This window comes from Balaenoptera borealis (assembly GCF_965194805.1).
Source record: "Balaenoptera borealis genome assembly, chromosome: 11".
Lineage (NCBI taxonomy): Eukaryota > Metazoa > Chordata > Mammalia > Artiodactyla > Balaenopteridae > Balaenoptera > Balaenoptera borealis.
Genome location: NC_138868.1, coordinates 51,240,905 through 51,265,196, shown reverse-complemented (window position 1 = coordinate 51,265,196; position 24,292 = coordinate 51,240,905). Strand labels below are relative to the sequence as shown.

Below are 24,292 nucleotides of genomic sequence, written 5' to 3'. Positions count from 1 at the left end.
GGACCTTGAGGATCACACTTATATGTGGAATCTTAAAAAAAAAAAAAGCTATAGCTACAGAAAACAATTTGGTGGTTGCCAGAGGCAGGGCCGGGTGGGGAGGTGGGTGAAATGGATTAAGGGGGTCAAAAGGTACAAAGTAAGGTTCAGGTTATAAAATAAGTAAGTCATAGGGATGTAATATGAAAAAAAATTGGAACTATGTATGGTGACAGTTAACAAGACATTGATCACTTTTGCAATACATATAAATGAATCATTTTGTTGCACACCTGAAACTAATACAGTGTTATATGTCAATTAAACCTCAATCCAAAAAAAAAAAATCAAGACAAAAATTTTTAAAACTCCACCTTATACCTGGAAAAAAAGAAGCAAGTCTCTAAGTCTATCCCAAACTTAAGAGGAGGGGAATTAAGCTCCACCTTCTAAAACATCAAAGAATTTGTATGCATATTCTTAAACTACTACACACGCCTGGACTTATATTCGAATTCCAAAAACCAAAGATAAAGAGAAAATCTTGAAAGCAGCCAGAGAAAAAAGACATTATACAGAGGAACAAAGCACACTTCTCACCAGAAGCTCTGTAAGCTAGAAGACAGTAGAGTGACATCTTTGAAGTGCTAAAGGAAGAAACTGTCAACTCAGCATTCTAAACCCAATGAAAATGTTTCAAAAATAAAAATTAAGTACTTTTTCAGACAAATACAAGTTGAGAGAATTCATTTTCATCAGACTTGCATTACAAGAAATATTACAGAAACTTCTGCAGGAAGATGGAATGTGATATCAGAGAGAAACTTGTATCTACATAAAGAAATGTAGATCTCCATAAATGGTTAATATGAAGACTTCTGTAGGCAAGTCCTGGCCTTGTTTGAACAATAATTCCTACTGCTTTTCACTTTCGCTTGAAAGGACCACACAGCTTTGGAGGCCCAAAGAGAAGCTTGTACTGATGGGTTCCAAACTGGTAAAGGCATCTTTGATTGGGTAGGATCTCTTCTCTGTGACCCAGGGAACCTTTGGCATGGTCATTATAAAACCTTCTTTAAGGACTTGAATTCCCTTTGAATGACGGCATCACTGAAATCTTACCCATTCCAGGAAGTCTCATCAAAGAATTAAAAGATTCAGTAATGGCAGACCCCTAGAAGAAGCAGAAGCAATACAGGAAAACTTCCCCCCAAATCTATGATATCTATAGAGAAAAAAGAGAAAATAATATAGCCATGAAAGAAAAACAAGATCCTTCTTTTAAAAATAATAACAGAGGGGCTTCCCTGGTGGAGCAGGGGTTAAGAATCCGCCTGCCAGTGCAGGGGACATGGGTTCAAGCCCTGGTCCAGGAAGATCCCACATGCTGCAGAGCAACTAAGCCCGTGCGCCACAACTACTGAAGCCCACGCGCTCTAGAGCCCTCGAGCCACAACTACTGAGCCCGCATGCCTAGAGCCCATGCTCCACAACAAGAGAAGCCACCGCAATGAGAAGACTGGGCACCGCAACGAAGAGTAGCCCCTGCTCGCCGCAACCAGAGAAAGCCCGCACGCATCAACGAAGACCCAACGCAGCCAAAGATAAATAAAATAAAATAAATTTATATTAAAAAAAATAACAGAAGAGAATAACTTTTAGAATTTTAAGATATGGTAGTTAATTTTTTTAATCCATAAAATAATTGGAAGATAAACTTGAGAAAATCTCCCGAGAAGTAAAACAAAAAGAAATGGAAAATGTGAGAGACCAGATAAAGTTAGAAAAAGCAATTAAGAATGCCCAACATCCACCTAGTAGGAGTTTTTAAAAGAAAGAAGAGGTAACTCCCTGGGTGGTCCAGTGGTTAGGACTCCACGCTTTCACTGCTGAGGGCCTGGGTTCAATCCCTGGTCAGGGAACTAAGATCCTGCAAGCCACGCAGCCAGAAAAAAAAAAAAAAGGATTAAGTGAGGTAGAAAATATTATCAAATAAATAGTATAGAAGAAATTTTCCATCGCTAAAGGACATGAATTTTTCAGACTGAAAGGATCCACCAAATGCTCATTGGTTGAAAGCAGATTCCTACCCAGTCATATCATATTGAAATATCAAAACCCTCAGGACATAAAGAAGATTCTAAAAGCTTCCAAAGGAAAACTAAAGTCACATACAAAGAATAAGGAGTCATAATGATATCCCTCAAAAGCAACATAGGAAGCTGAAAGAAAATGGTGAAATTAGGAGAGAAAATTATTTTCAACCTAGAAATACAAACCTAGCCAAATTATTAATCAAATGTAATGGCCCAATAAATGTGTTCAGATATGCATGGGTCTCAAAAGATATTCCTATCTTGCACCCATTCTCAGGTAGCTACTTGAGGATGTGCTCCCTTAAAACAAGGAAATAAACCAAGAAAAAGTCACAGAATTAAATAAATGGGGGATCTGGCCCAATAGATACGCAAAGGCATATCCCAGGACAATAGCTCTATAGAGCAACAGCTAGTCCAGATTCATGAAGGAGGACAGAAGGTATATTAGTCAGTATTTTCTGTGTAATAAAAGAAAATCTCAAAACCTCGGGAGCTTACAACAATATTTTTCATGTTCGTGGGTCTGCATACTGGCTAGAGTTCAATCAATACAGCTGCACTCAGCTGGGCTTGCCTCTAGACTGAGGTTCGGGTTCAGGTCTTCTCCCCATGTTTTCTCGTTCTCCTTGAACCAACAGCTATCCAAGCCATGTCCTTTTCACGGTGGATTGCAGAGGCTCAAGAAGCAAGCCAGATTACACAAGCACATTGAAATTCTCTTTTCCTCTCACGTCTGTTAAAATTCTTGAGCCAAAGCAGGTCACGGGGCCATGCTCAACATCAGTGGGACAGGAAAATATACTCCCCCTACTCTAGGGAGAGATACTGCAAAGTCACATGGCAAAAAGCAGGGGTGTATAATTCTCTTAACTGGAAAGAAGTGAAGCACTGGGAACAATAATCCAATCCACCCCAGAAAGCTCCAGGAAAGATGTCTCCAGGAAAAAAAGTATGGGACTGATAGAAGACTTGATATATCCGACTGTGTGGAAAAGACTATCTCCAAGAATTTTACAGTTCCTTAGGAGAGTGACAGTGATAGAGGCTTAGGAAACTAAGCAAATGAAAAATAGGCAATTATTACTTCTATGAAAATTCATACAAGGAAATTAATTCAAGGACTTCCCTGGTGGTGCAGTGGTTAAGAATCCGCCTGGCAAGGCAGGGGACACGGGTTCAAGCCCTGGTCCAGGAAGATCCCACATGCCACGGAGCAACTAAGCCCCTGTGCCACAACTACTGAGCCCACGCACCACAACTACTGAAGCCCGCTCGCCTAGAGCTCATGTCCTGCAACAAGAGAAGCCACCACAATGAGAAGCCCTTGCACCGCAAAGAAGAGTAGCCCCCACTCGACGCAACTAGAGAAAGCCCACGTGCAAAAATGAAGACCCAGCACAGCCAAAAAAAAAAAAAAAGAACTGGAATCTGAAAATCTGAAATCAAGATCCATCACAATCATCATCAGCCAGGCAATGGTTGTGACATAGATGCAACTGCCATGTGCAAACATGATTGCTATTTCTAGTGGCATGACTGGATAACTGCCACTCCTGGAGATTTCAGTCCACAAACCATTTAAGTGTCATTTGAGGAATGAATATAAGTCCAGGTTTTGTCTAAGAAGTTTTCATTTATACTTTCTAGAAAAATCAAGAAAGTGCCAGTATCAAAACTTGCAGAATGAATATCAATGGTTTGGAAGAAAATTCTATTCATGATTGCAGATCAGATCCCTCTTTTTAAAAATGCTTTATCACCAATACTCTTGAAGTTTCAGAGTATGATACTGTGTTTAAATTAATTAAATGTGGGCATTGACATCTTTGAGGCAAAAAATGATTCAAAAAATGGGACTCTGAATATAAAGAAGTTTTAGAAATATTTAAACCAATTTATTTGCTTATATTTTTCTTTTTCTTTTTCTTCTTTTGAATTTTTTGGCCGCTCAGCACTGCATGTGGGATCTTAGCTCTCCAACCAGGTATCGAACCTGTGCCCCTTGCAGTGGAAGCACGGAGTCTTAACCACTGGACAGCCAGGGAAGTCCCTTATATTTTTCTTTTTATTGCTTGCAAGCACCAAAGTATATAATAAATTACACATCTAAAGTCTAAAGGATCTCTTTCAATAAATATAAAAATGCTAAGGGATAAGAAAGCATTGTGGTTATTTTGGTTATTTTTTTCTTTCTTAGTGGTATACAGAGGTGTGGCTTACAATCAGTGATGTCTTAGATTCAATGAAATGTGGAATATTGGGATAATAGAGAGAGACACGGCGGGGCCTTGGGTGGTGTGAGTTATGATTATTCATATTAGGAAGCCAGGAGTCTAAAATCAGTCAATCAGGAAATCACAGGGTAAACATTATACTGGAAGAACACACTGCCTGAGATTAAATCCCAGCTCTGCCATTTGCTAACAGTGTGACTTTACGTAATTACTTGATCCCTCTGTGACTCGATTTTTCTCATCTCTAAAATAGGAATAGAAGTAGTGCCTACAATATAAGGTGATTGTAAGGATTAGACAATGCATGCAAAGCACTTAGGATAGAGCCTAACACACTGTAAATGTTACCTAAAATTGTGATTTATCTAAATGTATGGAGATAAATACCAAAAGAAACAGCTAGAATGGTTTAGAGAGTAGGTTCTGGGTTCTGAGAATAAAAGTGGGGAGAGAAGAAGACTGATGTTTTTCATTATGTCTTGATTGTTTTTTAATTCTGTACTTTTAATTTGATTTAAAATTTTTCTTTTTTTATTTGTTTCTTTTTGATAAAATAATTATTTAAAATACACATGTAGGGACTTCCCTGGTGGCGCAGTGGTTAAGAATCCACCTGCCAGTGCAGGGGACATGGGTTCAAATCTTGGTCCGGGAAGATCCCACATGCCGCAGAGCAACTAAGCCCGTGCACCACAACTACTGAGCCTGCGCTCTAGAGCCTGTGAGCCACGACTGCTGAGCCCGCGAGCCACAACTACTGAAGCCCGCTCACCTAGAGCCCGTGATCCGCAACAAGAGAAGGCACCACAATGAGAAGCCCACACACCACAACGAAGAGTAGTCCCCACTCGCCGCAACTAGAGAAAGCCCGCACACAGCAACGAAGACCCAACACAGCCAAAAATTAATTAATTAATTAATTTAAAAAAATAATAATAAAATAAAATACACGTTAGTGGGTCATAGACCTAAATGTAAAATGCAAAACTATAAAACTCGTAGAAGATAACGTAGGAGAAAACTGAGGTGATCTTGGGTTTGGCAATGGCTGTTTGTCTGTTTTTGGCCATGCTGCAGGGCTTGCAGGATCTTAGTTTTCTGACCAGGGATTGAACCTGGGCCCCGGCAGGGAAAGTGCCGAGTCCTAACCACTAGACCACCAGGGAACTCCCAAATAGCTGTTTAGATATAACACCAAAAGCACGATCCATGAAAGAAAAAACAGATAAGTTGGACTTTATTAAAATTAGAAACTTCTGTTCTGCAAAAGACACTTGTTAAGAGAATGGAAGAACAAGCCACAGCCTGGGAGAAAATATTTGAAAAACACATATCTGACTAGTATTCGACATACACAAAGAACCCTTAAAACTCAACAACAACAAAAAAACACCTCATTTTAAAATAGGCAAAAGATCTGAACAGCACCTCACCAAAGATGATATACAGATATCAAATAAGCACATGAAAAAATGTTCCACATCATATGTTATCAGAGAATTGCAAAGTAAAACGATGAGATACCACTACACACTTACTAGAATGACTAAAATCCCAAACACTGACAACACCAACTCACTAAGACATGCAGGGTACCTGATACTTCCTGCTATTTAGGTTTTATCAGCATTTTGTCATAATCATAGTGGACCGATGTGTTGTCTTATGGGATGCTAAGGTGATTAAAGTCCCTGTGGACTAAATTGTGGCCCAGAGGCAAACTTAACATGGTCCTGAAGCAAAATGGTGAAGATGTACTTCTGCCCTTGACATGTTAAACAAAACTACTTTTGGCCTTCTTTGCTATTGAAATAAAGAAAAAACATTCGCAAGTTAATAACTTTATTATAGGTGGCAGAGGCTCTATTGTTTTGCTCCAGTAAAGAAACCGTATCTGGAACAGCAGTACAATTGGAGTCATCACCTGTCTTAACCTTTCAATAATCCACTGTCATTCTCCAAGGCTCTTCTGACTTCATCATGAGCCAGAGAGGTGAGTTAAGTGGGTAAGTAACAGGAATCACCACCTCTGAATTTTCAGGTCTTTGATGGTTACCAAGTCTTGCATTTCCCCTCAATGATGTGTTATTATTTTTTGTTTATAATTTTGATAGGAAGGAAGCCCTAGGGCTTCCACTTAGCCCTTTCAACCATAATAGCTGTATTCCCTGTATTAGAGAGACATATTCTGCCAACTGCTTACTATCCCTAGTCTATATACTCTGGAACTAGAGAAATCATGGGGAAAGGGGTTTAAGGACTGGACTCATGTTGAAGTAGATTAGAATCAAGTCCGTTTATCACTTGACTCCACTCTGAATGGTGGACCACTGTGCCAACTACAGCCTCAATTAGCATTACAGCCAGTGTCAACAATCCCAGTATCACAGTTATTCTATTCATTTCCTAGGGCTGCCATAACAAAGTACCACAAACTGGGTGACTTAACACAACAGAAGTTTATTCTCTCGCGGTTCTGGAGAACAGAAGTCCAAAGTCAAAGTGTTGCCACGACTGGTTCCTTCTGAGGCTTTGAGGGGCATCTATTCCATGCCTCTCTCCTAGCTTCTGGTGGTTACCAGCAGACCCTGGCATTCCTCGGCTTGCAGTTGCATCACTCCAACCTCTGCCTCCATCCTCACATGGTGTTCTCTCTGTGTGTGTCCAAAATTCCCTCTTCTTATAAGGACATCAATCATTGGATTAGGGCCCACACTAATTCCATATGACCTCATCTTAACTTGATTACATCTGTAAAGAACATTTCCAAATAAGCTCACCTATTCCAAAGGTACCTGGGTGAGGACTTCAACATATCTTTTTGGGAGACATAATTCAACCCATAATTTACCCTGAGAAATGACTACAGGTCCCATCAGGGAAATCTATAAGGAATATATAGACAGTTATTTATATACATCTTCCATTAGTGTACTTGCTTTCACTTCATTCAAGGTACTCGAAGTCTGTGAAGTAACCCAGGCCTGGAAATTGGGTGAAAGATCATAACTATCTTGTCTTAAGTTCACCCTCTGTTCACCAGTTCCAGAGGACTTTTGGTTTTACAAATTAGGATATTAGTGAACTACCCATATTCTTTAGTCCCATCTGTAGTGTCTTCCTCCAGCATCACTGGCCTGCAGAAACCAGTTGCTACAGCACTTTCCAAAGATGCCATCACCCTCTCACAAATGTATTTCTCAACACCTTGGTGAAGAAAATGTCATCTGGGCCCTCTCAGGGGGTGGAATTGGGTGTAGATGAATCACACTTATAAACCTAGAAGGAGAGGTTTATAGACCAACATTCTCATCTCCTTAAGTGTTTTAATTCTTTCTTCTTCATTATACCAAAGGATTCTCAATTTCATTTAACTTCATCAGTGAATCCAGGTGTCAGTCAACCAACTGAAAAAAAAAGCAATTAAATCCATTATACACCCACCAGGATGGAAAATATTAAAAAGACTGACACTATTTGACTTTCAAGAGTATGTGGAGCAACCAGAGTTCACATACATTATTGGTGAGAGTGTAAAATGGCACAACTACTTTAGGAAGAGCTCTGGCAGTTTCTCAGAAAACTAAATACACATCTACCCTATGACCCAAGAGAAATGAAAACATATAACCACAAAAAAAGACTTGTACATAAATGTTCATAGCAGCACGATTGATAATAGTCCAAAACTAGAAATAACCCATATGTCCATCAAAAGAGAATGGCTAAGCAAACTGTGGTATTATATTAGTTTGTTATTGCTGTGTAACAAATAACCCCACAACTTAGCAGCTGAAAACAACGTTCATTTCAGCTCACAAGTTTGTATTTCAAAGTCTGGCACAGTTCTCATCTACTCAGAACGTGGCTGGACTATCATCTGCTCTGGATCTCAGGGTGTCAGTTGAGCTGCATTCCTTTCTGGGGGCTCTGAGGAAGAATCCACTTTTAGGTTTATTCAGGTTCTTAGCTGACTTCAGATCCTTGTGGCTGTAGGACTGAGGTCCTGTTTTCTTACTGGCTGTCAGCTGGAAATCACTCTCAACCCCTAGAGGTCACCCACATTCTTTGCAATGTGGCCTCTCCATCCAGCAATGAAGAATCATCCTCCTGTTGAGTGTCTCTCATGCTTCACATCTCTCTGACTTCACTGTTTAAGACCTCTTGAACCAAATGTAAACGGTTCATGCCATTAGGTTAGATGCACCCAGATAATCCCCCTTTCTAAAAGTCAAATGTGTGGGACTTCCCTGGTGGCGCAGTGGTTAAGAATCCGCCTGCCAATGCAGGGGACATGGGTTGGAGCCCTGGTCCGGGAAGATCCCACATGCCGCGGAGCAACTAAGCCCATGCGCCACAACTACCGAGCCTGCGCTCTAGAGCCCGTGTGCCACAACTACTGAGCCCACGTGCCACAACTACTGAAGCCTGCGCGCCTAGAGCCTGTGCTCTGCAACAAGAGAAGCCACCACAATGAGAAGCCCGAGCACCACAATGAAGAGTAGCCCCTGCTCGCCGCAACTAGAGAAAGCCCGTGCCCAGCAACAAAGACCCAGTGCAGCCAAAAAATAAATTAATTAATTAAAAAATAGAAAAAAAATTTTTTTATAAAGTCAAATGTGCTATATAAGTGGTCTCCAACTTTTTGGCACCAGGGACTGGTTTCATGGAAGACAATTTTTCCACGGACTGGGGGCAGGGAGGATGGTTTGGGGATGATTCAAGTGCATTGATTTATTATGGTTTCTGTGCAGTCAAACCTCTCTGCTAATAATAATCTGTATTTGCAGCCACTCCCCAGCTCTAGCATCACCACCTCAGCTCCACCTCAGATCATCCAGCATTAGATTCTCATAAGGAGTGCACAACCTAGATCCCTCGCATGCACAGTTCACAGTAAGGTTCGCACTCCTATGAGAATCTAATGCCACCACTGATCTGACAGAAGGCAGAGCTCAGGCAGTAATGCAAGTGATGGGGAGTGGCTGTAAATACAGATGAAGCTTCGCTCCCTCGCCTGCCTCTCACCTCCTGCTGTGTGGCCCAGTTGCTAACAGGCCACAGACCAGTACCAGTCCGTGGCCTGGGGGCTGGGGACCCCTGTGCTATATGACATAACCTAATCATGGGAGTGCTATCCCATCGTATTCACAGAATTGGGGATTCACAGATTCATCCATGTTTTGTGTACAGGCCATGTGCACCAGGAAGCAGGAATCTTGGGGGACATCTTAGAATTCTGCCTACACAGGTATATTCATTCAATGAAACACTACTCAGCAATAAAAAGTAGTGAACTATTGATACACACAACATGGATGAATCTCAAAAATATGCTGAGTGAAAAAGAAGGCTTACACAAAGAGTACTCAGAGGAATTCAAGAACAAGCAACATTAATCTGTAGTGGAAAAGAATCAGAAGGGTGATTGCCTCTGAGGGAGCGAGTTTGGGATTGATTGGGAAGAGGCATGAAAGAACTTTCTGGGGTGATGGTAAGGGGTAGGGTTGCACAGATATATGCATGTGTCAAACTCATTGAATGGTACACTTAGCTTTATTCATTTCACTATATGAAAATTTTACCTGAAAAATTAACAATATTTTTCTCTACTTAATGATATGCACACTGAAGTGTTAGGGGCCAAGTGTATGGATGTCTGCAACTTACTGTGAATGCATCAAAAGTACAGTCTGAAAAATCTACATGCTCTATGATTCCGACTATTCTGGAAAAGGCAAAAATATAGAGACAGTATTGGAAAAGGGAGAGGGATTAATAGTTGAAACACAGGGGCAGTGAAACTATTCTGTATGACACTGTAATGGTGAATAAAGACATTATGTATTTGTCAAAAACTATAGAAACATATAACACAGAGTAAACCTTAATGTAAACTGTGGACTTTAGTTAATAATAATATATCAATACTGGTTCATTAATAGTAACAGATATACCACACTAATGTAAGATGTTGATAATAGGAGAAACTAGGGTGGGGGAGGGGAGTATATGAGAACTTTCTCTATTATCTGCTCATTTTCTATGTTAATCCAAAACTGTCCTAAATACTAAAATCTATTAATTAAAAAAATAATCTGAAAAAAAAACACAATGAATTGACATAGATAGAAAAATGGATAGATGGGTGGATATGTGATCAAGTGAATATAATAAGATGTTAGACTCTAAGAAAAAATAAACTCATCTCTTTTGTAAAAAAAGGTGATTAGAACTCCCAGCTCTTAAAATCGGCACATGGAATCCAGGCTCTCTGTTAAGTGCACTCATATTGGTCATTTCATCCTAATTTTAAATTATGTTCCTCCTCCTTAGTCCTGAACCCTCAGAATCCATTCCCACATATATTTGCCAAATTTTATTGATATAAATTTGAAAAATCTTTTAATTCTTTTAGTGGGAAGGCCTTCTTGTGAATTTGAGCTCCTATTTGACCCTGATGCATGTTGGGGTCTGATTCTGATAATGAGTATGGAGACAATTAAGTCAGTGGGATGGGGCATGAGGAGACTTGGCTTCCTCTTGCCACATAATTCCCCATGGGAAGTCTATATATAGTCTTCAAACCAGAGGGAAGCAACCCCATTGGACAGGGAGAGGGTGCTATAGTCTCTGGCTATTTTCAGTGGTAGGTTGGGGTTGTAAGAGAGATCACCAATTGCCTGCTGTGGTAGACAGTTTCTGACATGACTCCCAGAGATCCCTGCCTCCTGATGCTCATGCCCTGTGTAATCCCCTCTCCCTGAGTGTGAGCAGGAAGACATAGTAACTTGCTTCTAAGGAATAGAAATGGCAAAAGTGACAGAATGTCATTTCCAAGGATAGGTTATAAAAGGCTGACTTCAGTCTTGCTGGCATTCTCTCTGGCTCTTCCTACATGCTTGCCCTGATGGAGAGGCCCATAGGCCAAGGGAATGAGGGTAACCACTGGCTAACATCTGATAAGGACTGAGCCCTTCAGACTAACAGCCCTGGAGGAACTGAGTCCTGGCAACAACCATGTGAGTGAGCTTGGGGGAAATCATTCCTTAGTCAAGCCTTCATTTGAGACTGCAGAACTGGCACCTCGATTGCATCCTTGGGCGAGGCCCTTGAAGCAGAAGACTCAGGTAAGCCACGCCCAGATTTCTTACCCACAGAAACTGTGACTTTATAAGTGTGTGTTGTTTTAAGCTAGTAAGTTTGGGGTACTTTGTTATGCAGCAATGGATAACTAATACACTTGCCTAATATCCATTCTCTGCTTATTCCTCAGCAACAGAGACTCTATTTTATTTGGGATACTAACGTGCCCAGCTAATATCATGCCTTTTCTAATCTCTCATTAAGTCTGATGTGACCATATGACTGAGTTCAGGCAGAAAAGAAGTAAGCAGAAGTGTTGCATGGAACTTCTGGAACGTTCTTTATAGGGAGATATCTCACTGAGAAATGTACCTTTTGTTTTCCTTCTTCCTCATTCTTGCTGCCTAGAATGTGGATGTGATGACTGGAACTCCTGCAGCCATCTTAGAACATGAAGTAACTTTGAGGTTAGAAATCATACTCTAGGAAACAGAAAGGAAGAAGGAATATGAGTCCCTGATGTGCACTCAGCAGCCATACCAACACTGGACTCCTTACCTCCAGACTTACTTTAAGTGAAGAAGAAATAATCTGTTATCTTGTTTACACTATTGTTATTTTGGATTTTCCCTTATGTGCACCCAACATAACCCTAACTCCTAGAGGACTCAGGGCTCTCTTAGCCATCCACATCCTCTCATTTATCAACAAACAATACTCAAACTCTCACACAGGAGCAACCTTTGAGTTTGATTTTTACATTTTTCAATCTCTCTTTAAGCTTTCCACACCTCCTCACAATCCTTGCATTCCTCATTCTCTTTATACTGATCTCTGACAGTCCCCCAAGTCTGTGCTCTCAATGGACACTTCATTCCAGGTGCCACTAGTAATAAACTGATGAGCTGTTTTGCCCCTGAATGCCACTCCGTCTCTGGATTTCCACTGCCTCTAGTCCCAACCAAGCCACACAACTATTCCCAGATTCCAAATAGTTCCCTGAGAGTCTGATGCCCTCAGCCAATCTAGTACCAATTTCTTTATCAATCAGTCCTTAGTTACAAGCAACAGAAACTAACTTCATCTTATTTAAGCAAAAAAAAATTTTATGTTAATCATATTACATTTATAAAACGTATCTCAGGGGATTGCTGAAATGACTGGAGGACCAAATACAGAGCCACACAACTAGAAACAATGCCCTAAATTAAGCTGCATTGTTGTCTCCATGAGGACAGCCCCATCACCACTGCCCCTTGCACAGCTGGCATGGTTGGCACTGAACCCTCAATGCTGCCAAAAACAAGCTATGTCGGGGCCCTGCTGTACCTAGAACTAGATCTTGCTGTAAAGCCATTTCCCATGGAGAGAATTCTTATGGTCACTGAGTGCTCACTTCCTTAGCTACAGAGTCATTAGCTTAGGCTGTGATCAAGGTACATGATTGGCTGAGAATAGGTCAGGTGTCTGCACTCTGGTTTTAAGGGAAGTTCAGAGAGTAAGTATCTGGCATCTATTAGGTAGGGAATTCCCCTAACTTAGGAAGTGGTTTCAGATGCCAGATGTCAAAAAAAATGCCAACTTTTTCCTACTCTCAGGCCAGGGTGCCAAGAAGGACTGGGAGAATCACACTTCCCTAATTTCTCTAGATCTTCCCAAATATTCCCATTTCACCTGTCAAACAGTCAATGTTTCCTAATCAATGCATTCACTCTAGAGTGTGGCAGAGAACTTGGCTATAACCAATCTGCAGATCACATGGCTATCCTCCTGCGGCAGCCTCAGATTGCTGGCCACGGGCAGAGGCTTCCTTACCAGAGTTACAAATTGTCATGCTGTTCCTCATCTGCTTGTCCCCTCTTAAACCCCTTCCCAAGATTGCCAGATGTGAATTATTTTACCACTTTTCTACTTAATCCTCTGCAGTTACAACCACAGGGCAATGGGGAAAGGTGAGGTCAAGTTCTAAGAGACAACATGCAGTAGTTTTCCCAGTTACTTCATTATCACCTAACAAGGACATCTCATTTCCAGGCTCAGAATGGAGGGATTCTCACTGCATCCCACCCTATATCAACAAGGCCAGTTCCATTTTTTAGGGTCTGCTGTTTGCATCGCTGCATACCTTATACCTATTTTTTATTTGAATCTCTTTGTTTGGAAGTGACAGAAATCCAACTTGAAATAGATTAAACATAAAGAAGACTGTATTGGATAACAAAATTCAATAAAGGGCTGAACAACTAATTTGCAAAAAGAGTAAGGATGTCTCAGGAATAACTGGAACTAGGCTCTTAAATTCTAACATAAGTCTCTATATCTTTTGCCTCAACTTCTTATTTATTCTTTCTTCACTCCAACCACCTTCCTTCTCTTCATGTTGGGGAACATGGCTGCAAACATTTCCTGAGCTTTACATTTATAGTTTTCACCATTCAAAAGAGAATGACTGGTTTCTCAATTCAAATAAGAAAAAAATGATGAGAAAGGGTTTTATTGACCCATCTTCAAACAGGTACCCACACCTGGACCAGTTATGGCTGAGGGTAGGATTATGTAAGAACAATGGTTCCGTGGGTAGCCATGTGGATGGAGGAGACAGTTCCCAAGAGAAGAGTTGTGCTGGGCTAACCACACTACAGATGTCCACTATGGCGGCCCTCAGGCAGGTCCTTTCTCATGCACAAAAGCTTGAATGAGCTTATCAATGTATGACATGTTTGGTAGGATCAAACCCTTTTTTCCCCCTTCCCTTTTTAAAAAAAAGAGCCATCTTGTCTCACCTTCTATGTACCATTCCCTTGCCCAGACAACTAAAACATTCTAAGGCGAACCTCCCCATAAGTAACTGCCTATGTGCCCACCAGATCGGAAGATCCTTAAAGAAAGCAACCAGGATTAATTCATCCCCATGTGTCGAGTGCCCCATGATTCCATCATAGATCAGACACTCAAGAAATATTTGTAGAACTGAGTTAAGATCTCTTCTCATTCTTCAGGGATCTCTGAGAACTGAACATTTTGGATGTTTAGGATCCCTGGAAAGGCCTAATGCTAGAAGCTAAATATAAAAGTGGAAATTAATAGAAGACCGGGTAACCTAAAGTAGTGGTGGGAAGAAAAAAAATAGTAAGGGTTGTCCCCATAACAGAGAGATGAACAAGAGACTACAGGTTGTGATAGACAGGTTGGGAATATACAGTTAAAATATTTGCCTCCAACCTTCCCTGGACCAGAAATTATAGCAGGAGAGAAGAGCGACTGGGAAGAACATTGCTGATGGACTTGGTAGATAAATGGGGGTGAAAGGCGTTTTAAGGTCCTTAAGCAGGACCAGAAATGTGCTAACTTTTCACTGATAGATAAGCTCCATCCTTTATTAGAAGGTAAACATGGATGTCTAATCAAGCTTGGCTTCTAATCATAGTTGTACAGTGATGACACTGAGGACATTGCTTCAGAGAGTGAGAAGATGCATTTCAAAGGTAAGGAGGCGCCATCACTTTATGTTCTCCCCCTAGAGAAAGAAGGACTGACAGGAGTGCACTGGATTAGTAAATCAGCCTGGTGCCCACACTCTGAGCCCTGGAGATCCTTGCTCAGAGTTCTGAGGGAGGCTAAGATCTGTGGCTGCTCTAGAAGTAGCCTGGGAATTCTCCAAATGACCACAGGCAGCAAGAGTTCTCCAAGGCATGGGTCCTTTCTCCTCTGTTCTCAAGGTAATTCCACTGTCCAGGCTCGCAGAGTTGGGATCAGAGCAGTAGAAAAAGGACAGTCCCCACTGTACCCTCTCCCCAGGTTCCTTTTTGCATGCTGCTTCCTCTCTGGAAGGAATCCTCCCCACCATGACACACTCTGGCTGTTTTCACTTTTCCTGCAGGACTCCTCTCTAGGCATCAGTTTCTTCATCTGCAAAAATTAAGGGGTCAGGCTGGGTAACTCTGCAGGGCCCTGATATCTTCTGAAATCTCAAAGGTAGAAGTGATGCTGTGATGCAAAGACAGGAGTCCATGTCCAGATTATATGTCCAGGTATCAGGTGCAACAGATCAGAGGAGCCTGACTAGAGTGTGGTCTGGGTCTGTCAGTCACAGGCCTCAATCACTTGGTGAGAGAGAGAAGGGGTGGTGGTGGTAGCTAATTTATTTAATGTTTACTATGTGCCAGACACAGTTCAAACACTTCATATATATATATTTTTTTTTTTTAACAAATTTATTTATTGTTGGGTCTTTGCTGCTGTGCGTGGGCTTTCTCTAGTTGTGGTGAGCAGGGGCTACTCTTCGCTGCGGTGCGCGGGCTTCTCGTTGCGGTGGCTTCTCTCGTTGCAGAGCATGGGCTCTAGGCGCGCAGGCTTCAGTAGTTGCGGCACGCGGGCTCAGTAATTGTGGTTCGCAGGCTCTAGAGCACAGGCTCAGTAGTTGTGGCGCACGGGCTTAGTTGCTCCACAGCATGTGGGATCTTCCTGGACCAGGGCTTGAACCCTTGTCCCCTGCATTGGCAGGCAGATTCTTAACCACGGTGCCACCAGGAGAGTCCTACTTCATATATTTTAATTCACTTAATCATTAAAATAAACCAGGTTACAGGTGAAAAAGGTGAGGCACAGAGAGGTTGAATAACTTACCCTAAGTCATCCAGCTTGGAAGTGGCAGTGTCAGAGCCAGAACCTAGCAATCAGGCTCCAGAATCTGTCATCAGTTATGGAAGTGAGGACATGCTTAGCAAGGAGGCTTCACAGCAGGATTGCTGTGACAGTGTTTCATGTCAGAGCATTTTTAGTTCCCCAGGAGTGCACGCATTTGGGAGGGGGTCTCAGTCAGGATGAGCTCCCACATCAGATCACGGCCACTAGCCTCTCTGGTATGAGGCCCTTGCAAAGCCCAACCCACTCTGCCTGTCTCCTTCTTTTACGGTGAGTTCTCAGGAAGCCCTCTTGGGTGTCCGCATATCACACACACACACACACACACACACAGATGCGTGCAGCCTGGCCTCCAAAGTTCCCCCACCTCCACCATCTGAAACACCTGAACCCAACAGTGGACGGGGTTCAAAGCATTTTCTTGGGCTTCATCTCAGTTTCAGTGCCAATCAGCAGATACAAATGGCTCCTTGCAGAGAGAGGAGGCTCGAACTTCACAGTCCTGAGTCAGGGGAAGGGCAGCTCCTGCCCAGCTGACCCTGAAACATGCATGTTACCGTAAAACTTCCAGTCACAACCATTTGTTTGATTATCTGTAAAGGTGTCAAGCATTTACAGGTTATATTGGTCAGAGCTCTTGGTTTTAAGTGTCAGAAGCCCAACTTAAAGCAGTTTAGACAGAACGAGGAACTTAATGGCTCAATGACCAAACTGTAGAAATGACAGGGATGGCTCATGGAAACAGAGACAGGTGGAACCAGGGCCTCATATCTCTGCTGGTCCCTGCATGAAAGCTTCAGTTGCTCCTTTGCTTCAGCTTTGTCCCTGTGGAAGGGATATGGCCCCTTGAAAATTCCTCAGATGAGGAAGGACTTTCTCCCAGGCAGAAGGTTGGCCCAGATGGAGGAAGTTTCCTGTCTTTGGGGACCGAGGGAATGAAGAAGGGAGAATGATCCCTTTTCAGACAGTGGGGAATGGGAGGCTGGGGATGGGGATCCCTTCCCTAGAAACAAGGGCAGGATTCCCCAACACAAAGAGTTCAGCCTAGCCTTCATTAATTCATTCAAGAAACAGATATGGGAAGGCCTATGATGTGCAGTGATGCGATAGACATCATGGGTGGGCTGCAGAGAAAGTGATCAACATGATCAACAAATACTTCAACAAGGTGAGTAACCAAAAGAGAGGGAGGTACTGTGGGACACCCAACCTAGTCTAGGGGTGTCAGGGAAGGCTTCCAGGAAGCAGTGACTTCCAAGTTGAGACCCGGTGGACAAACAAGCATCAACCAGGTTTTGGCTTGTTTTTTGGCGGGGGATGGGGGGAGTGTGGTGGGATGGAGACTGGAATGAACATTCCAGCCAGAGAGAACAGCTCTGAACTAAAAGATCAATGTGTGAGGGCTGCAAAGAAAACCACGGTTAGGAGGAAGCAGACTGGAGCACTGGCATGGAGGACATTGTGGGCCAGAATGGATTTGATCCTGAGGGCAATGGAGAGCCATGGGAGGTCTAAGGAAGAGAGCAGTGGCACTGTCTGATTTCCCAATTGTGAGATCACTTGGGTCCTTGGATCAAGGTGGAGAGGTGCACCTCCCACACCAGTGGAGAGAACATTTTGAATCAGTTTTGCTCTCAGTTTTAAAAGTTTAGACCTAAAAATAATTAGAGAAAATACCTCAAAGAAACACCCTGAAAAGGAGTGGTTACAGAAAGGGGGATAGGTGTCCTTGTGTTAAGCAAAGAATGAGTGGCCAGGGACGTGGATCACCTGAGGGTGGGCATGCTCCCCACTGTGCTGGTAAGCTGGGGGGAGGAATTCCAGGAGCCATCTCTCATCCCCCAAGGACTCTGGCTGGTGACAAGGGGGCCCCCCTGCCTTCTTGCTGGGTCTCCACTTCTCCATCTGCAGGACTTGCCAAGATTGGGTGCAGGAGGCTGGGGGGTTGGGTGGGAAAGCTGCTAAATCCTCCTTAGGTGAGCTGCGGGGGTGGAAGAGTTCTCTATTCTCTTCTCCTGGAAAGGATTCTGTATCCTGTGGCCCCACAGTATGGAGGCCAATGGCTAAGTCCATGGAGCGTGTCCGTGGCCAAGTCCAGACTGAGTCTAGGTGGTTTTCCTGCAGAAGAAAAAGGCCTCTGCAGGAGGGGGTGGAAGCTGAGAAAGAGTGAAGGGGTCATTTGGTTACTCCCCAGTCTTGACATTCATCACACACACACACTCTGTGCTGAGGGTGCTGGGGACCAGAGAATCACACCCAGCAGCAGCGGGGAGAGGGACTGAACTGTGGGACCTGGGGGAGGGGAGAGGCAGGCTGGGCCTTGAAGGTACAGGGCAGGGTCGTGTGGCCTTCAGGACAAGTCAGGAGAGAGGCAACCCTCCCCCTCCGCAGCTTCACACCGCGCCTCCACTACAGTCCTTCTGCCCGCTGGGCGCTCCAGCTGGTGGGTCTCGGCTCTCCAAAGGCTTTTTCTCTCCGCCCCTTAGCCTCTGTTCCTCTGTTGTGTCTGTCCCTGGCCTTGTCTCACTGAGACTGACCCTCCGTGTGTGTCTGTCTCACTATCACTGCCCTGTTTTGTCTCATCTCTCTCTTGATCTCCATCGCAATCCTTCTTTCCAACTGTGTCTCTTCCCTGTGTTTTCTGTCTCCACGCCTGCCTCACTTGCTTTCTCTGTTCCCCTCTCTGTCTCTCTCTTATCTTTGTCTCCTCTATCTCTGCCTTGTCCCACCTCCTTCCCTTCCTTCCTCTTGTACATGTTTCACCTTTGTCGCCACCTCTGTCCCTGTCTCCCTCTTGCCGCCCCCCACCCCACCGCCCACGTCTCCAATCTATCTCTCTCGTCTATGTCTCATCCTTATCTCCATCTGTGTACCAGTATCTCTCTTGTCCCTTTCTCCATCTTTCTCCATCACTGTTTCTGTCCCTTTCTCTCCCTGTCTCCGTCTCTGTCTCCTCTCTTCATCCACATCCTCTGTCCCCATCTCGGGCCCCGTCTCTTCCTCGTCCTTGTCTTCATTCCCCCTCCTGAGGCATCTCCGTAGTCCCTTCCGGGATGGGACCTCGCTGGGGGCGGGGCCGAGGGACTGGATCGGAATAACTCGGTTATCAGGACGAATTGAATTAACTTCTTCACACGAGCGCCGCCGGGCCTGTTTCCCCTCCCTTCTGCGGGGCCGCAGGTGGGGAGGCCAGGGAGAGGGGTCGGGACCCTACGGCTGGGCACGATGCATAGACTGAAGGTCTGGTCCGGATTGGGGCGGGATGGGGGACTCTAGGGATGGGGCCCCGCGCAGCCTGCCCTGCACATCCCGAGCTCTAAGAGGGCGGCGGCGACCCTTTGGGGTGGGGGTCGGGGGCGGCTGGGGGCGGGGCCTTGGCCGTCCAGGCCCCGCCCCGCCGAGCTCGCCCCGCCCCGCCCCCTCCGCGGGGTCCTACGCGTTAAAAGGCGCGCAGGCCGGGTTGGGCTGCACTTGCGTTGCACCAGGGCGGAGCGCGGCCGCGACGGGGCGGGCGGACTCACGAGCGCTCAGAGCCGGCCTCGGGTCCTCGGCCCCTGGCGCTCCAACCCCCATCTTGACCCCCACCCGGCCCGGGACACCAACTCCGACCCGGCCCGGCCCGGCCCCCGCCCCCGCCCCCCGGGCCGATGGACTACTCCTACCTCAATTCGTACGACTCGTGCGTGGCGGCCATGGAGGCGTCCGCCTACGGCGACTTCGGCGCCTGCAGTCAGCCCGGCGGCTTCCAGTACAGTCCCCTGCGGCCCGCCTTCCCCGCGGCCGGGCCTCCCTGCCCCGCGCTCGGCTCCTCCAACTGCGCGCTTGGCGCTCTACGCGACCATCAGCCTGCGCCCTACTCGGCAGGTGAGCCCAGCCCCGGTACAACCCTCCTTCCAAATCCTACGGCACCCCTAGCCCCTGCCCTACTCGGCTAGTGGTTGCGACTGTCCCCCACAGCCGCCACAATCTCTGCCCTAGCCAGACCCTCCAACTCCCCGCGGGACCCACAGTCCCTCGTGTAAGACGGGGTTCCCTAGGCAGAGTTGAGCCCCACCCTCTCCTCCTTCCCGTTCCTCTTCTCGCTGCCGTATCCCTATCCCGTGCTCTTCAGGTCAAGGAAATAGATCCCCAGTGTAGCCCCAGGCTCCTCACCAGGCCCTCCCCTGCCCATCTGCAAAGACTGACCACTAAACCTCTCCATGCCCTGTATCCTTGGGAAATGCTCTCGGCTCAGGCCATCCTTATCATTCCCACCCCGCTTCATGCCCGACCCCCAACATGGACCCCTGCGGCAGATGAGCTGCCCAGCTGGGAGCCTTCCCAGAGCCCCAGCACCATCAAGCCCCTACTGCCTGGTTTTGAACCCATCCTACCTGTGCCCAAACCCTCTTGCACTACTGAAACCCATTCTGTGGCCAGAAGAAAAGGATGCTCAGGTCATTAAGCAACTTTCATTTCCCCATGCCTCCTGGAGATTCTCCCAGCTAGAGTACTGCAGAACCCAGAAGCAGCCTCATGCAATACCCAAGCCCCTTGATCCAAGACCCCATCTGAACCTTCAGCCTCGTGGAGCCTCTTAGCCACCCCCATTGCTCCAGTTAGAGTTCAAGCTGCCCCACCCATTCTCCTTATCTTCTTCCTTCCTGGGAAGACCACCGGGACCCAGTAGAAGATTGGGACCTGTGTGGTGGGGAGGGATGGTGAGAGAGACCTGGATTTGGAGAAGTGAGAACCAGGGAGTTGGAGTCAGAAACTGGAACGGGGATGGGGAGATTGGGTATTCTGGGTCATATGCAGATGGGGACTGGGGAGCTGGAAACAGGAAATGGGGAGATGGGCCCTAGAAAGTTGGAGGTCTGAGATGGAGAAGATGGGGACAGATACAGAGAGATGTGAGCAGAGATGGGAAGATTGGGGTACTTGGGAGAAATGGGGAACCAGGGTTGGGGAGATGGAGATAAAAACCAGGTGATGGGGACAGGAATTATGGGAGATGGGGACCAAGGAAAATTGAAAACAGAGATGAGAAAGATGGGGATAGGAATGGGGTGTTGGACACAAGGATTAGGGGAGATAGAGAACTAGGGAGATATGACAAAGATAAGGATATTGGGGATCCCTGGAGAACAGGGAGAACTAAACGGGGGCTGGAGACAAGGATGGGGAGATAGTGTCAGAAACACTGTCTGTGGGACAATGGGTACTGGGAAGGGGTAGATGGGAGACAGGGATGGGAAGAGTGAGGGGAAGGGTTGGGGCTGGTTTTTGGAGGAGTTGGGAGACAGAGGTGTCTGGGAGGAAGAAGAAGGGCAAAGAGAAGATGGAGGAACCTGGGAGAGGAGAAATAAGAACCCTTCTCAATGGGCACAAAGAGAAGAATGGTCCAGGAGGGGAAAGTTGCAGATAGATGTGGTTGGAGAGAGATGAAAAAGAGAGGGGGACACCTGGAAGAGAATGCGATGTGAGATCGGGCTGAGGAAATGAGGCCTAGGAAGGAGAGGGATGCAGGGTAGAGGCGGCCACATTTTTACATGTCAGAGAGTCCGTGGCAGGGCTGAAAGTAGACCCGCGGTCCACGACTGGTTACTGGGGAGACACAGGATGTTGATGAGACCTGACAGACAGCTAAGGCTAGGGTGGATAGAGCAGGACCTGAAGTCAGGCCGACTGAAGGAGAAACACACTGAGGGTCGGGTCCGGTAGACTGGCGGGAGATAGGGGGAACACTGCGGAGGGCCAACGACAGGTTAGCAGTCTGGATCCGAGGATCAGATTTTGGTTCCCTCTCTGCGGCTCTTGGGCCCCAGGCCTCCCCGTGCCCCGTCCGCTTTCACCCCTGCCGGCTCCATCCAATGATAGGGAAGCCGATCCGTACTGAGAGGACCAAGCCGAGGGGCCAGGTCAGGGGCGGGGGATGGTGAGCGATCCCTCAGGGGAAGAACACAGCGGGCCGGGCTCGGCCCCTCACATCCCCACCCTCGTTGATTTCCCCCCTTCTGCACACACCCGTAGTGCCCTACAAATTCTTCCCGGAGCCGTCGGGCCTGCACGAGAAGCGCAAGCAGCGGCGCATCCGCACCACGTTTACCAGCGCGCAGCTGAAGGAGCTGGAACGCGTCTTCGCCGAGACTCACTACCCCGACATTTACACGCGCGAGGAGCTGGCGCTCAAGATCGACCTTACCGAGGCTCGCGTGCAGGTGCGTGTTTGCGCGGAAGTGTGTGCGCGCGGAGCGGGGCCGGGAGTTTAGTGCCTGACACCTGGGGGTCCGAGGGACAGAGGGGCCTCACTCGGGCAGCGGGCGGGTACAGCCCGGGGGCGGTGAACTAGGACCAGGGCCCAGGGTGCAGTCTGGAGGTGATTGGGCAGGAGAGGACCGGCAGCCCCGGGAGGCGGCGGGGCCAGGCGGGGCCTGAGGCCTTCGGAAGAACTGAGCTGTTCAGCCCCACGATTTCTCCTCAGTCTCCCGGGTAGGGCTGGGCACGCAGAGTGATGCTTGGGAAGCCAGGACGGAGGCCGAGTGGACAGAGGGTCAGCTCCAGGTGGCCTCGGGGCCAAACGAGGCCGAGCAGTGGGGGAAAGCCAGTCAGCACCTCCAGGTCCCCTCTTCGGCTCTGCAACTGTGAAACCTCTGAGCCTGGAAAGCCCGGGTTCAGGGTAGGCGCAGGAGCTGGGTCGGGACGGACTTTCGTCGATCTTACAAATCTGAGTACAGATGTTCAGCTGGCACGCCTTTACTGGAGACCCTGCACAAAAGGCTTCCCGAGTGCCCTAAACCTCTCCCCACTGCCGTGGGACGCTCCGGGGGGACTCCCGGAGCTTCTTGTAGGAAGGAACTGGGGCGAGGGCTTTGGGTGATGAGGAGAGCGAAGGCGGAGTTCTCTCCAGGAGACAGAGAACACTGGGAGGCGGCGGGATCCGCGGGTGAGCAGATCCCAAGGGGAAGACCCTAAGGACCTGGAGGAAGGGGCTAGTGGAAGAGGGGAGGGAGGCGAGAGATGAGGAGGGGAGGGAGGCGAGAGACGAGGAGGGCAACGAGCAGAGTGGTGGAGGGGGTCAAGACTCCGATGGCTGGTTATAATCCTGACCGGCCCCCTCCGGAAGGAGGTCTCACCCGCGCCTGCCGGCCCCGGGCTGACCGGCCCCTGTGCTCGCAGGTCTGGTTCCAGAACCGCCGGGCCAAGTTCCGCAAACAGGAGCGTGCGGCCAGCGCCAAGGGTGCGGCGGGCGCGGCGGGCGCCAAAAAGGGTGAGGCGCGCTGCTCGTCCGAGGACGACGACTCCAAGGAGTCCACGTGCAGCCCCACGCCCGACAGCACCGCGTCGCTGCCGCCGCCGCCGCCTGCGCCCGGCCTGGCCAGCCCGCGCCTGAGCCCCAGCCCGCTGCCCGCCGCCCTGGGCTCCGGGCCTGGAGCCGGGCCGGGGCCACAGCCGCTCAAGGGCCCGTTGTGGGCCGGCGTGGCGGGCGGTGGGGGCGGCGGACCGGGCGCGGGCGCGGCGGAGCTGCTTAAGGCTTGGCAGCCGGCGGAACCCGGGCCCGGGCCCTTCTCTGGGGTTCTGTCTTCCTTCCACCGGAAGCCCGGCCCCTCCCTGAAGACCAATCTCTTCTAGCTGCCGGCCTCTAGAGGCTCCGGGCCTGCCGCCTGAGACGCCCCTGCCCCTCCAGGACCTGACAGAGTCCCTCCTCATCCTGGCCGCCTGCCTGATGTCCCCATCTGTCCCATCCCCTCACCGTGTCTGACCCCTATGTGTGCCCTCCCCAGCTTTGGAGACCAAGTCAGGGCCACTCTCGTCCTCACCCACCCCTACCCAGTGGAGGGGGGTACTTTTCACTGGGATGCCCTCGGGGAGAGCCCAGGACCCCTTCTAGCCTGGTTTTCTTCAGAACCGGAATCAAACAACGCCTGCCCCTAACACAGTGCTCAAAGGTGACTCCTCAAACGGGGACAGCCCGGCTTCCTCCCCTGCCCCTGCAGCTGGCTGGGTCACTCAACTTGGAGAGCAGTCTGCTGCTCCAGCCCTTGGGCCCACCCACACTGACCCCACCCGTGCAAAGGCTGCTCGTCATTGTGATAACGAGTGGCCTGAAGGGTCCCACCACCAATTTCTCCCTCATGCGTCCCCTCCCATCCCCAGGCGGTCTGGCACAGAGGGCAGGCCCATTAGATGAGTGGAGGAGCTGCCAGGGCAGCGGGACAGAGGGGCTTCCTCCTTCCTGTTTTTTTGTCGTTGTTGCTGTTGTTGCTCTTT

At 47.5% G+C, this 24,292-nt stretch overlaps 1 protein-coding gene across 3 annotated transcripts; it reads left to right on the top strand.

Moving 5' to 3' along the window:
• The first annotated feature begins 10,231 nt into the window (after positions 1 to 10,231).
• PHOX2A (paired like homeobox 2A) lies at positions 10,232 to 24,218 on the top strand. 3 transcript variants are annotated; one of them, XM_082340384.1, is made up of 4 exons: positions 10,232 to 14,883; positions 17,111 to 19,906; positions 22,055 to 22,242; positions 23,201 to 24,218. In XM_082340384.1, the coding sequence occupies exons 2-4, from the start codon at positions 19,690 to 19,692 to the stop codon at positions 23,651 to 23,653; spliced, it is 858 nt and encodes a 285-aa protein (XP_082196510.1). In that variant the 5' UTR covers positions 10,232 to 14,883; positions 17,111 to 19,689; the 3' UTR covers positions 23,654 to 24,218. The 3 variants fall into 3 exon arrangements, with proteins under 3 accessions (XP_082196510.1, XP_082196509.1, XP_082196511.1); XM_082340383.1 differs by having other exon boundaries at positions 10,232 to 19,906; XM_082340385.1 differs by having other exon boundaries at positions 10,232 to 19,906; positions 22,055 to 22,246; positions 23,151 to 24,218.
• Positions 24,219 to 24,292: the final 74 nt, after the last annotated feature.